Genomic DNA, 12,655 nt, shown 5'->3' with positions numbered 1-12,655 from the left:
TAGATATTGCAAATAAGGGAAACCATGGGACCTATGTTTCTTTGGGCCTGGCTTACTTCACTTAATATAATTTTTTCCAAGTTTTTCCATTTCCTGACAAATGGGGCAATGTCATTCTTTCTGATGGTGGCATAGAATTCCATTGTGTATATATACCACATTTTCTTGATCCATTCATCTACTGAGGGGCGTCTGGATTGGTTCCATATCTTAGCTATGGTAAATAATGCTGCAATAAACATTGTTGTGCTGGTAGCTTTAGTGTGGTCTTGTTTGTAAACATTTGGGTAAATGCCCAAAAGTAGGATTGCTGGGTCATAAGGGAGTTCTATGTGAAGTCTTTTGAGGAACCTCCATACTGCTTTCCAAAGTGGTTGAACAACCTTTTTTTTTTTTAAAGCCAGAAGTAGAGCTGTGATTCACATAACAGCCTGGAAAGAAAATGCTAAGGAAAATAGTAACCCCTTCATACAACTACTTAAAGATTTTTTTTAGCAAAAGAAAAAGCTAAGAGAAAGCACCCAGGCCCTGAGTTCAAACCATATTTGTACTGGCACACAAAGAGAGAGGAGTGTTATTATGTAAATGCTAATTTTCTGTTATCCACATCTTAATATATCATTCTAGCCAGGCCCTAGCTATTCAGGAGGCTGAGATCTGAGAATTGTGATTCCAAGTCACAGCATGAAAGTTTGGGAACTCAGTCAGAGTCAGCGCTCAGGCCCTGAGTTCAAGCCTCAGAACCAGGTCAAAAATCTTAAAATAACTTTTTAACAGGAAACGTGAAATAAAATTTTCACTGCAAAATTAATTCATTGAGCTACCTCCCATTTTAAATCATCCAAACTCAGGGCCAGTTACAGCTCAATGTTGCAATGCTTGCCTGGTATGTTCATGACTCTAAGTTCAATCTCTAGCACCAAAAGTAATAAGATAAATAAATCACCCCAACTTTTCCTATAAGTTCTATAACAACAAGTGAAAATTTGACTCATAATCAGTTGATTGGAGCTTGTCATTAAGAGCTGCTTCCACCCTCTACATTAAGCCCAAACTTTTTAAACCCTCAGTCAGTCATTTTAGGAATATCATAAAATTCAAATTCCCCAGGCTCTAAAATTACAAATTATTAAAAGTGGGCCAACAGGAAGGGGAAGAAATATTTATTAAGCAGACACCTGGTATTTACATACTGTTTTGTAGAATGGGAACTTCTTTGTACAACTACTTACAGATAATTTTTTTTAAAAATTTTAAGTGGGGGGGAAGGGGGTGGGGGGGAGGGGGGAAGGAGAAGGATTGGGATGGGGGTGGGGGGGGAGGCTGGGAAGGGATGGGAAGGGTAAACAAAGGAGGAGGCTGCAATGCTTGGTAAGAAATGTACGCATTATCCTGCCCATGCAATTGTAACCCCTCTGTACAGTATGTTCACAAATAAAATAAAATAAAATTAAAAAAAATAAAATAAAATAAAAAAAAATTTAAGTGGGCCAACAGGAAAGGGAAGTAATATTTATTAAACACTAGCCCCACCATTTGGAGAGAGTGTGTGTGTGTGTTTGTGTGTGTGTGTGTGTGCGCGTGCACACGTGCATGTGTGCATATACATATAAGTGTGTATATATATATATACACACATTCACACATATTTAATCTTCATTATTATTCTTGCACAAACATATTAAGAGTTTGAAGAGAGTAAGCCCTAGCATTTCAGGTCTAGTGGGGCTAGAATTCAAACCAAGGTCTAACTGGTTTTGAAGCAACTCCCGCAAACACATACACCCAAAGAAATTAGTCAGACTGCTTTTCCAGGTGGAAAGTAAGGGATAGGCTCCAGGGAACAAGTAACATTGTCCCATTGGCACTACTGTAGGTCAAGGACATGAGAAGGGAAAAATCACAGTCATGTCCAGAACTATTCCAAATAGCCTCCCCATTCTCTTTGTCTTAACTCTCCGGTGTCGTCCTTTATAGACTACTGAGAAACGCACTGTCCTTTTTGGACATTCTTCCATTCTTAAATTCAGCGTGGTTGCCTATCTCACCATCAAGTGCTCACTGGAGGAAAGTGTATCAGCAGGATGTTGAAAGATAATCTAAAACGAGAACTGCAACAACTGCTAACGGTTCTGAGAGGCTGATTTATCAACAGGGGCCACCACCTGACATCTGTGAGAGGCTGCACAGACCACAATGTGCTCTCAAAACAGCACAAATCATCTCACACAGGGCTGGAAAACAGCTCTCACAGACGTGCCTTGGGCAGATTCTCACCGAGGATGGGCACTGTCTCTATCCCTTACTATTTTCTTATTTAACTAATCTTTTAATCTGTTTCCTGCCATATGGCTCATTAGTCACCTCCAGCACCTCCCATCCTCATCTCCTGGGCGTTGTTCTTTCACTGGAGAACATGCACATTTCTCTACAGTGGCCATGCTGAGGGAAGCTCTCTACTTTTAACTGATGCCCACTTAAAGCATCAGGGAAGAAACTCCTGGAGTCAGCTCCAGAGAATCTGGCCCAAGGCTCAGAATGTCAAATCAGACCTGAAAGGACTCCCCTGCCACCAACTTCTACCAGACAATGTGATACAGGGGTTGAGGACTTGGAAAGCTGAGACAGAAAGCAGCTAGCTTTTGATGGATCTTCCACTGATCAAAGCTTAGCTGAGTCTTACCCTGCCCATTAAATACTAGCTGCTCTAAGGCTCGGGGCTGTAGCATAGTGGTAGAATATTTATTTACCTGCACACTGGAAGGAACCAGGTCCTAAATTTGATCCCCAGCACTGGAGAAAGGGAGGGAGAGAAAGAAGAAGAGAGGGAGGTATAGAGAGAGAAAGGTGATCAGGAGAGAGGGAGAGTGGAAGAACAGAAAGAGGAGGATGGCAGAAAGGGAATGGAGCTCTATTCTGGCATCTGTAGTGGAAGTGTTGTACTGGAAAGCATGGTTAAGCAGTATGAGATCTCCCACATCCCCTCATTCTAATATCAACGGGGCTGGAAGGCCTGGAAAGCTCCCTCACCTATAGAGGAGCCCACAGCAGATGGAGGCCCTCCAACACACACACACACACACACACACACGCACACACACACACGCACACACACACACACACAATGATTTCCTGCTCCTCTAGCTGTGAACCTTGCTCCTTTCTCAAGTCACACTCAGAAATGATCACCAAACATTGGGATAGTGATCAGTGAACAGGTGGTGGTGGCAGTAAACAGGTTAGAATTCTTGGGCAAGCAAGCAGAGCCTTACTAGTTCCACATGGAGCTCTGAAGAGGGGAGGCTTTGACCTGATGTTGTTTAAAATCTGACCAAAACAGAGATCCTGACAACAACAGAGCCCACCGGGGAAATAATAGTGCGAGACAAACTGGATGAGGAATTTAAAACTTGGACAAAAGCATATAAGTACTAGAAGGTGAATCATCAGAGTTGAATCTGAACAGCAGTTCCCAAGTCTTAATTCTATTTTAATAGAGCTGCTCTCAATACTATACTATTGAACTATAGTTCAAATACTATAGTTTGGATAAAGATTTTGATCGTATGCAAAAGACCTGTAAACTACAGAAATAAAAAGAATTCTGCTTCAAACTTTAAGTGAAAACTTAATTGTAAGGTCAAGTGTCATTGGACTTCTTTTATAAAATGGAAAGACTTTTCTTAAAATCACATCCTAGCTGGGCACTGGTGGCTTAGGCCTATAATCTTAGCTACTCAGGAGGCTCAGATCTGAGGATTGCAGTTCAAAGGCAACCAGTCAGTAAAGTCCACAAAACTTTTTTTAATCTCCAATTAACCACCACAACGCTGGAAGTAGAGCTGTGATTCAAGTGGTAGGCCACTAGGCTTATGTGAAAAAGCCAAGCAAGAGTGCAAGGCCCTGAGTTTATGTACCAGTACCAACACCCCACGCCACCCCACCCCCACCCCCAAAAATAGGCTGGTGGCTCACATCCATAATCCTAGCCAGTCTGGAGACTGAGGTCTGAGGATCAAGGTTCAAAGCCAGCCAGGTCAGGAAAGACTCTTATCTCCAATTAACCACAAAAGGCCAGAAATAGAGCTGTGGCTCAAGCACTCAAAAGCTCAAGGACAGGGCTGGGAAGGTGGCTCAGTGGTAGAGTGCTTGCCTTGCATGCATGAGGCCCTGGGTTCAATTCCTCAGCACCACATAAGCAAAAAAGAAAAAAAGCCAGAAGTGGCGCTGTGGCTCAAGTGGTAGAGTGCTTGCCTTGAGCTGAAGAGCTGAGGGACAGCGCCCAGGCCCAGAGTTCAGACCCCACGACCAGCAAAAAAAAAAGCTCAAGGACAATGCCTCTGCCCTGAGTTCAAGCCCCAGTATGAGCCAAAAATAAGAATAAAAGGTTAATTTTTAAAAATCAACCACCTCAACTTTCTCTACCTTGCAAAAAATAACAAGTTTTCCCCCTTGATGTTAGAAAAAAAAAGGAAGTAGAGGAGGGGGGGTCTAAGCTCCCAGTATAGCTGAACTCAGAAAGCCTACCCTGCTGTTTGTTACTGTGAACTCAAAACTCCACACTCTCATTCATTCTCAATCCTGGACAGGGAGTGTTTCCCCCAGTTTTTAAGAATCTGGGCTGGCCCACGGGTAACTTTAACAAAGATCTAACCTAGGGTAAGGAGTCAAAATTCAACCGACGAGCAACCCCACACTCACCACTAGGAAACCCTGTTTTCTTTTAATTAAAAAAAATTTAGAGGTCATCTCTCAGCTTTGTTTACAAGTAATGAGTCCAGCAGCTCCCATTTATCACCCCTGGAGATTCTTTTACACTTTGATGTGAAAAGAGTCAGGGCCCATTGTGATTTCAACTATTCCAACAGCAGGCCTTTCATTTGCAAACGAATCCCTGGCCCCCTGTAAGAACCAACTGTCAGAAAAAAAAAATTCATTGCCTTTCCTTCCAGTTATTTATCGGAGACTGGGGAGAAAGCTGCCTTTAAGACATTTCTTAAAAAAAAAAAAAGTTCCCAGAACACCCCTAATGCATTCCCTACCTTCACTTGGTTCTTTTGCCAAGAATGACTTTTTCCCCAATCCCATCACATAAGAAAAGCAACCTCTTGTTTAAGCCATCCCATCTGGAATGACTTTCTCTCCTTTGCACTTTCATAGAAAGCCCAAGCTGCCTTAACAGTTATAGGTTAAATGTTGCTCTCTTGAGCCAACTATGCAATTTTCTCCAAAGCAAAGAGTGTACCAGCACCTTCACTTGGTCAGGACAGAGGCTCAACCGTTCCAACCAGAGGGTCAAAAAGCACCCACTTCCCCCCATCTTCATGCCTCAAGCATGAAGAAGTGTTAAGTAAGTTTAACAAGGAAAGAGAATGTAGAGTTCTTTAGGTATCTAAAAAGTATGACGCGGTTGTGGAAAAAACAGGATAGTGCCCAGTGTGAAGGGTTTATTTCTTTTAAGTAAATATTTTAAATTAAATTTTCTTTTTAAGTTCATGTGACTAGGGTGCAGAATTCAGAAGTAAAAGGCTGGGTTTGGCATGCAGGAGATCCTCGGTTCAATCCCATGTAGTGCAGAGAGGGAAAGACATAGGCATTCCTAGATTACCAAACTATGTCAAGCAAAAACACTCATCTTGACTCTAACCACAGAGTTAACTTCCATTTTTCAAGAAATGCAAGGCTATAGAACCATAGGATTTCCCAACCTCAACACTATTGACATTTAAAGGCAGACAGACAAACCTCTGTGGTTGGGGACAGGTGGTATTTTTGAAGATGCTTAATAGGTAACATCCCTGGTTTTCCCCTCTGGACTATGGTAACCAAATATTCGTCCAGACATGGCCAAATAATGGTGGTGAGGGGTGGAGGGCTGTCCCCAGCCATGAGCAGCTGAGAACCCCTGTGACACAGAAATTAGTCAATACACTAACAGGATGCAAACACACAAATCCTCAGCGTGGGACATCCCTTCAACAGTACATCCCCAACCAACCCACAGCCCCCACCTGAGAAAACCAATAAGGTAATGGATCGGGTTAAAACCCTAGAGATAAAACAATGCCACATGTAAACTTTGGTTCCCTAGATGCAAGATAGAGATCATTTTAAAAGACATTTAAGCCAGGTACAGGTGGCTCATGCCTGTAAGAATAGCTACTCAGAAAGCTGAGATCTGAGGGTTGTGGTTCAAAGCTAGCCAGGGAAAGAAAGTCTATGAGACTCATCTCCAATTAACCACCAGAAAACTGGAAGTGGAGCTGTGGCTCAAAGTGGTAGAGCTCTAGTTAACCATGAGGAAAAGAACTCAGGGATCATGCCCAGGCCCTGAGTTCAAGCCCCATGACTGACAAAAACAAAATTTTAAAGATATTTAAAACTCACCTGAAAAGTATGAATCTGAACTAGCTATAAGATAAATCTGCCGGGCGCCGGTGACTCACACCTGTAATCCTAGCTACTCAGGAGGCTGAGATCTGAGGATTGTGGTTCAAAGCTAGTCTGGGCAGGAAAGTTCGTGAGACTTATTTCCAATTAAATACCAGAAAACCAGAAGTGGTGTTGTGGCTCAAATGGTAGAGCATTAGCCTTAAGCTGAAGAGCTCAGGGACAGGGTCCAGGCCCAGAGTTCAAGCCCCACCAAATAAATAAATAAGTTAATTTTATTAGGTGTGATGATGGCGTATGGTTTCATAGGAAATAACCACATTTTAAAAGAGATGAACATAAAGTATGCAGGAGGAGAAAGAACAGATGTCTGGGATTTGCAAGAGAAGAAAAAAAAATAGAAAAAGGATAGAGGTTTTTTTTGTTTGTTTTTGTTTTTGTCAGTCATGGGGCTTCAACTCTGGGCCTGGGTGCTGTTCCTCAGCTCTTCAGCTTAAGGCCAGTGCTCTACCACTTGAGCCACAGCGCCACTTCTAGTTTTCTGGTGGTTTATTGGAGATAAGAATCTCAGGGACATTCTGCCTCGGCTGGCTTTGAACTGTGATCCTCAGATCTCAGCCTCCTTAGTGGCTAGGATTACAGGCCTGAGCCACCAGCACCTGGCTGGTTTTTGTTTCATTGTTTTGTGTGCTGATAACTGGGGATAGAGCTCAGAGCCCAAGAGCTATTGCTTTTTGCTTATGACTAGTGCTCTACCATTTGAGCCACAGCTCTATTTTATACTCCCTCTCTCCCTTCTCCTCGGCTCTGGTGGCTAATTGGAGATGAAAATCTCACAGACATTCTTTCCTGCTCAGGATGGCTGTGAACTGGAGTCCTCAGACCTCAGCCTCCTGAGGACCTAGGATTACAGGTGTGAGCCACTGTTTTGTTTTAGGGTACTAAATTTTGAACTCGGTTTTGTAGTTGGTAGGCATGTACTCTACCATTTGAACCAGCCCTCAACATCTTAAAATCATTTAAAAGTCAACATATATGGTAACACTCTGTATTTCAGGCTACCCAGAAAGTCATCAGAATTCAGATATTGAAGTAAAGTCAGATCATTACCCTACCAAGATGATAGAATCTGAAAACAGTTCAACTCCATATTTATCTTACATATCATCTGGAGTAAAATATCACTACACAACACGTTTCATTACACAACAGCTACCTAGACAGTATTCATTATATTAAAAATTAATATAGATACTAATTCCCAATCCTTTGATTATTAATATTAATATACTACAGGACTAAAGGCAGAGAACATGCCACATGTAAACCATTATGAAACTGTACCATGGCCACTTGAGAGCCTAAAATGATCTAAAGATGATTGTAACCTACTTTAACAAATAAGCAATTCTTCTAACATCTACTCTCCCTGATACACAAACAACTTATTCACAACAGAACAAAGCAGATGAACCATAAATGTCTACCAACTTATGAAAATAAAAGATGATATGTCGGGTGTGGTGGCTCACACCTATAATCCTAGCTTCTCAGGAGGATAAGATCTGAGGTTTGCAGTTCAAAGCCAGCCCAGGCAGGAAAGTCTGTGAGATTCTTATGGCCAATTAATCACAGAAAAGCCCAGAAGTGGTGCTGTGGCTTAAGAGGTAGAATTTTAGCCTTGAGCAAAAGGAACCCAGGGACAGTGCCCTGGTCCAGAGTTCAAGGCCCAGTAACAGAAGAAGAAGAAGAAAAAAAAGATATATCCATACAGTGACATTTTCTGGCAATAAAAAAGGAATTAAATAGTCCTAGACTTAGTAGTAGAGTGCTTGCCTAGCAGGCATGAAGCCCTGGGTTCAATTACTGGTACCACATTAACAATAAACAAATAAATAATGGCTGGGAATGTGGCTTAGTGGTACAGTTCTTGCTAGCATGCATGAAGCCATGGGTTTGATGCCTTAGTACCTCATAAACAGAAAAAAACCAAAAGTGGTGGTGTGGCTCAAGTGGTAGAGTGTTAACCTTGAGCAAAAGAAGCTCAGGGACAGCACCCAGGCCCTGAGTTCAAGCCCCAAGACTGGCAAAATTTATTTAGTTAATTAATTAAAAATTTAATAAAAAGAAAAAATCTTTTTTTGGGGGGTGGGTCAGTCATGGGGCTTGAACTCTGGGCCTGGATGCTGTCCCTCAGTTCTTCAGCTCAAGGCTAGTGCTCTACCACTTGAGCCACAGCACCACTTCCCATTTTTTCTGTTTATGTGGTGCTGAGGAATTAAACCCAGGGCCTCATGCATATGAGACAAGCACTCTACCACTGAACCACCTTCCCAACCCCTTAATTTTTTTTAAAGGAATGAAATACTGAGATATACTACAACATGATGGTCTTGGATAATCTTATGCTATGTGAAAGAGTCCACTCACAATCTCCATAAACTGAGTTCACTTAAATGAAATGTCCAGAAGAGGTAAAATATTAAGTCAATTAGTGACTAATACAAATAATTGGTTAGATTAGGGGTAGAAATGGGATTAAGCTGTAAACAAGTAGTTCCACTGAAGTGAGCAATGGGAATGCTCTAAAATCTAACTGTTGGGCTGGGAAGGTGCCTCAATGGTAGAGTGCTTGCCTTGCATGCATGAGGCCCTGGGTCCAATTTCTCAGCACCACATAAGCAGAAAAAGCAGGAAGTGGGCGCTGTGGCTCAAGTGGTAGAGCGCTAGCCTTGTCCTGAAAAGCTGAGGGACAGCGTCCAGGCCCAGAGTTCAAGCCCTACGACTGACCAAAAATAAAAATAAAAAATAAAATATAACTATTGTGATCATTTCACAGTAAATTTACAATTATTGTAGTATATACCTAAGTCACCATTTAAATTATATCTCAATTCCTCAATTTAAATTTCCATTGTTTTTAAAGATGATTATACCATTTGCAAATGAATATATAGTATTTTGCAAATCTTTCTTTCTTCTCTTTTTTTTTTTTTGGTCAGACTTGGGGCTTAAATGCAGGCCCTGGGCATTTCTTGAACTTTTTTGCTCAAGGCTAGCACTCTACCACTTTGAGGCACAATGCCACTTTCGATTTTCTGGTGGCTAATTAGAAATAAGAGTCTCAGGCTCTCCTGGCTTCAAACTGTGGTCCTCAGATCTCAGTCTCCTGATTCGCTAGAATTACAGATGTGAGCCACCAGCACCTGGATTGCCAAATTTTCTTATAGTTCTTTTTGTGCAATCTAGGACAGTTCCACAGACAATATTAAATGTAAAGTGGTCTACAAGAAAAGCTTTTAAGTGTGTCCATATGTCAGGTTAGTAAGTGCACTGTTTCTCTATAGATGCTATTCCTGGAGCAGCTCACAAAGAAATTTATCCCTTCAATTCAAAGCCTCATCTCAAAACAAAGCATTTTCCCAGGGAGGAAAATTAAGGCAGCTAAAACCAACCATTCTACCCTCATCACCTGAGCTGGAAATTAATAATTTACTCAAAGTTTATGATGTTCCCGGCACTGTGATAAGCACTTTATGTGCATTCTTCTTCTTATTTCTATTTTAACAAGGCTTTAAAAGTTAATTAGTTTGCCTATATAACCTGTCAGAAAAGAGGTCTCTGCATGATCAAGATTCAGACTGCCCAACTCAACTGTGCCCAAGATTCCAGGCCACATGGATTTTAGTGGGAAATTACTATTTCTGTAGGTTAATCTCTCTCTCCCTCCCTCCCCCTCCCCTGCCTCCAATAAGTTTAATTGGCCCTTTGGAAAACAGCTAATTCCAAAAAAAAATTTTCCCTAAGGTCAGGAACAAGCCCCAAATTAAACCATTCTAAACCCAGGAGACTTGCATGAGTCATTGAAGATTCGTATGACAATGACACATACTTGCCACTGAGCAACCATTTTCTAAAATACAGGAAAACATGGTGTTCCCTATAAGCTTGAAAACCAGGCCTGAAACTACTCCACTTTGAAAATACAGGAAAGCACCGCCGTTTCACAATTCTCACAATTCCAGGCGTGGATTATTTACAAGGCCCTAGCCAACCACTATTTCACGTAAGTGTGAGCTAGAGCACTAATCTCTGCAGTAAGCATCTGGAAATACAGTCCCTTGATTTACTCACACAAAGAAAATCTGTCCATATAATAGGTGTTAATCTGCTCAACACCTTGTAGCTTCCTCACTAATTGAATACTCTTCTCAATTAGGAGCTTTAAACATCTCTTCAGACTGCAGCAGAAAAGAGCTTTCCAGCTCACTTGCAGTGATTCAGGGCTGAAAGAATGCAATCCCTTCAGTCTTCCCAAGGACTACAAGTTTATCAGCAGCAATCCTAAAACATCTGTAAGAGGTGCCTGTCCTAATAGTAGCAGAAGACAAAATTTAAATCATGTCATCCATCTGAAATTCCAGTAAAACTGCTGTCATGCTTTTGTTTTATTCTAACATGTTTTTGTCCAGCCACCAAAGGAACATTCCCCACAAATTACTGCAGCTTTTTTACTCTGGGTTTAATTACCTACCTGAGGCAATTAGGAGGAATAAGTTTGGTACATATTATGAAAGAATTAACTTGCAGTCACCAGTGGCTCCCACTTGTAAACTTAGCTACTCAGAAAGATGAGATCTGAGGATCATGGTTCAACACCAGCCTGGGCAGGAAAGTCCGTGAGACTCTTATCTCCAATAAACCACTCAGAAAACCAGAAGTGGTGCTGTGTCTCAAGAGGTAGAGAACTAGCCTTGAGCCGGACGCTGGTGGCTCACGCCTGTAATCCTAGCTACTCAGGAGGCTGAGATCTGAGGATCATGGTTCAACACCAGCCTGGCAGGAAAGTCCGTGAGACTCTTATCTCCAATAAACCACTCAGAAAACCAGAAGTGGTGCTGTGTCTCAAGAGGTAGAGAACTAGCCTTGAGCCGGACGCTGGTGGCTCACGCCTGTAATCCTAGCTACTCAGGAGGCTGAGATCTGAGGATCAGTTCAAAGCCAGCCCGGGCAGGAGAGACCGTGAGACTCCTATCTCCAATAAACCACCAGAAAACCGGAAGTGGCGCTGTAGCTCAAGTGGTAGAGCGCTCGCCTTGAGCTGAAGAGCTGAGGGACAGCACCAGGCCCAGAGTTCAAGCCCCATGACCGACAAATAAATAAATAAATGAAAGAATTAACTTAAGTTTTCTAATTCCAAGAGGAAAGATTTTTCACCAATTCATACAGAAGGGTAAGAAGTTGAACATGTTAATAAAATGCAAAAGGTACATTCTCTTTCAGTAAGGAGAAAGAAAAATAGGTAGTAACTCCAGGGAAAACAAACAAACAAAAATATGAAGCAATTTTAAATGTGGCATAAATGTAACCCCAGAGTTTTCTTTCTTCTTCTTTTTTTTTTTGGTTGGTCATGAGGCCCAACCTCTAGGGCCTGGGCACTGTCCCTCAGCTCTTCAGCTCAAGGCTAGCTCTCTACCACTTGAGCCACAGCGCCACTTTGGCCTTTTCTGCTTATGTTGTACTGAAGAATTGAACCCAGGGCTTCATGCATGAAAGGCAAGCACTCTACCACAGAGCCACCTTCCCAGCCCCGTGACCCAAGAGTTTATCTGCCCTTATGAATACAAACTTTTTTTTTCCAAGTGGTTGACTTACTTCACAGAAATGAAACCCTGAGATCCTAATTTGCTTTCTGAATAACGTAAAGAATATCACTTGTGGGCTGGGAAGATGGCTCAGTGGTAGAGTGCTTGCCTTGCATGCATGAGGTCCTAGGTTCAATTCCTTAGTACCACATAAGCAGAAAAAGCCAGAGGTGGTGCTGTGACTCAAGTGGTAGAGTGCTCGCCTTGAGCTGAAGAGCTCAGGGACAGCATCCAGGCCCAGAGTTCAAACCCCACAACCAACCGAAAGAAAGACAGAAAGGAAGGAAGGAAGGAAGGAAGGAAGGAAGGAAGGAAGGAAGGAAGGAAGGAAGGAAAGAAGGATATCACTTGTTGTGAAGTTTTTCTTTCTTTGTTTAGGGTTTTTGTTTGGGTTGTTTTTGCCCATACTTGAGTTTGAACTCAGGATCTTGTCACTTGTTTGGCTGGCTGGCTTGCTTGCTGGGCTGGCCCTCTACCACATGAGCCACATCTCCAGACCAATCTTTTTAAAAAAAAATTTTTTTGTGGTTAAGAAGGTGATGTACTGAGAGGTTGCAGTTATATAAGTGAGGTAAAGAGGGCTGGGAAGTTGGCTCAGTGGTAGAGCGCTTGCCTTGCAT

The 12,655-nt window shown here is 42.1% G+C and overlaps 1 protein-coding gene across 1 annotated transcript in view; it reads right to left on the bottom strand.

Annotated features, from left to right (window-relative positions):
- The window catches only part of LOC105995899, a 75,307-nt gene that overhangs the window by 37,696 nt on the left and 24,956 nt on the right, over positions 1–12,655 (bottom strand). Inside the window, exon 4 of the mRNA XM_013029813.1 lies at positions 5,746–5,905. Within this exon, the coding sequence (XP_012885267.1) occupies positions 5,746–5,905 (160 nt within the window). The remainder of the gene's footprint in view (positions 1–5,745; positions 5,906–12,655) is intronic.

The sequence above is a fragment of the Dipodomys ordii genome, unplaced genomic scaffold (assembly GCF_000151885.1).
Source record: "Dipodomys ordii isolate 6190 unplaced genomic scaffold, Dord_2.0 Scaffold123, whole genome shotgun sequence".
NCBI classification, from domain to species: Eukaryota; Metazoa; Chordata; class Mammalia; order Rodentia; family Heteromyidae; genus Dipodomys; species Dipodomys ordii.
This window is presented reverse-complemented; position numbering and strand designations above follow the sequence as displayed.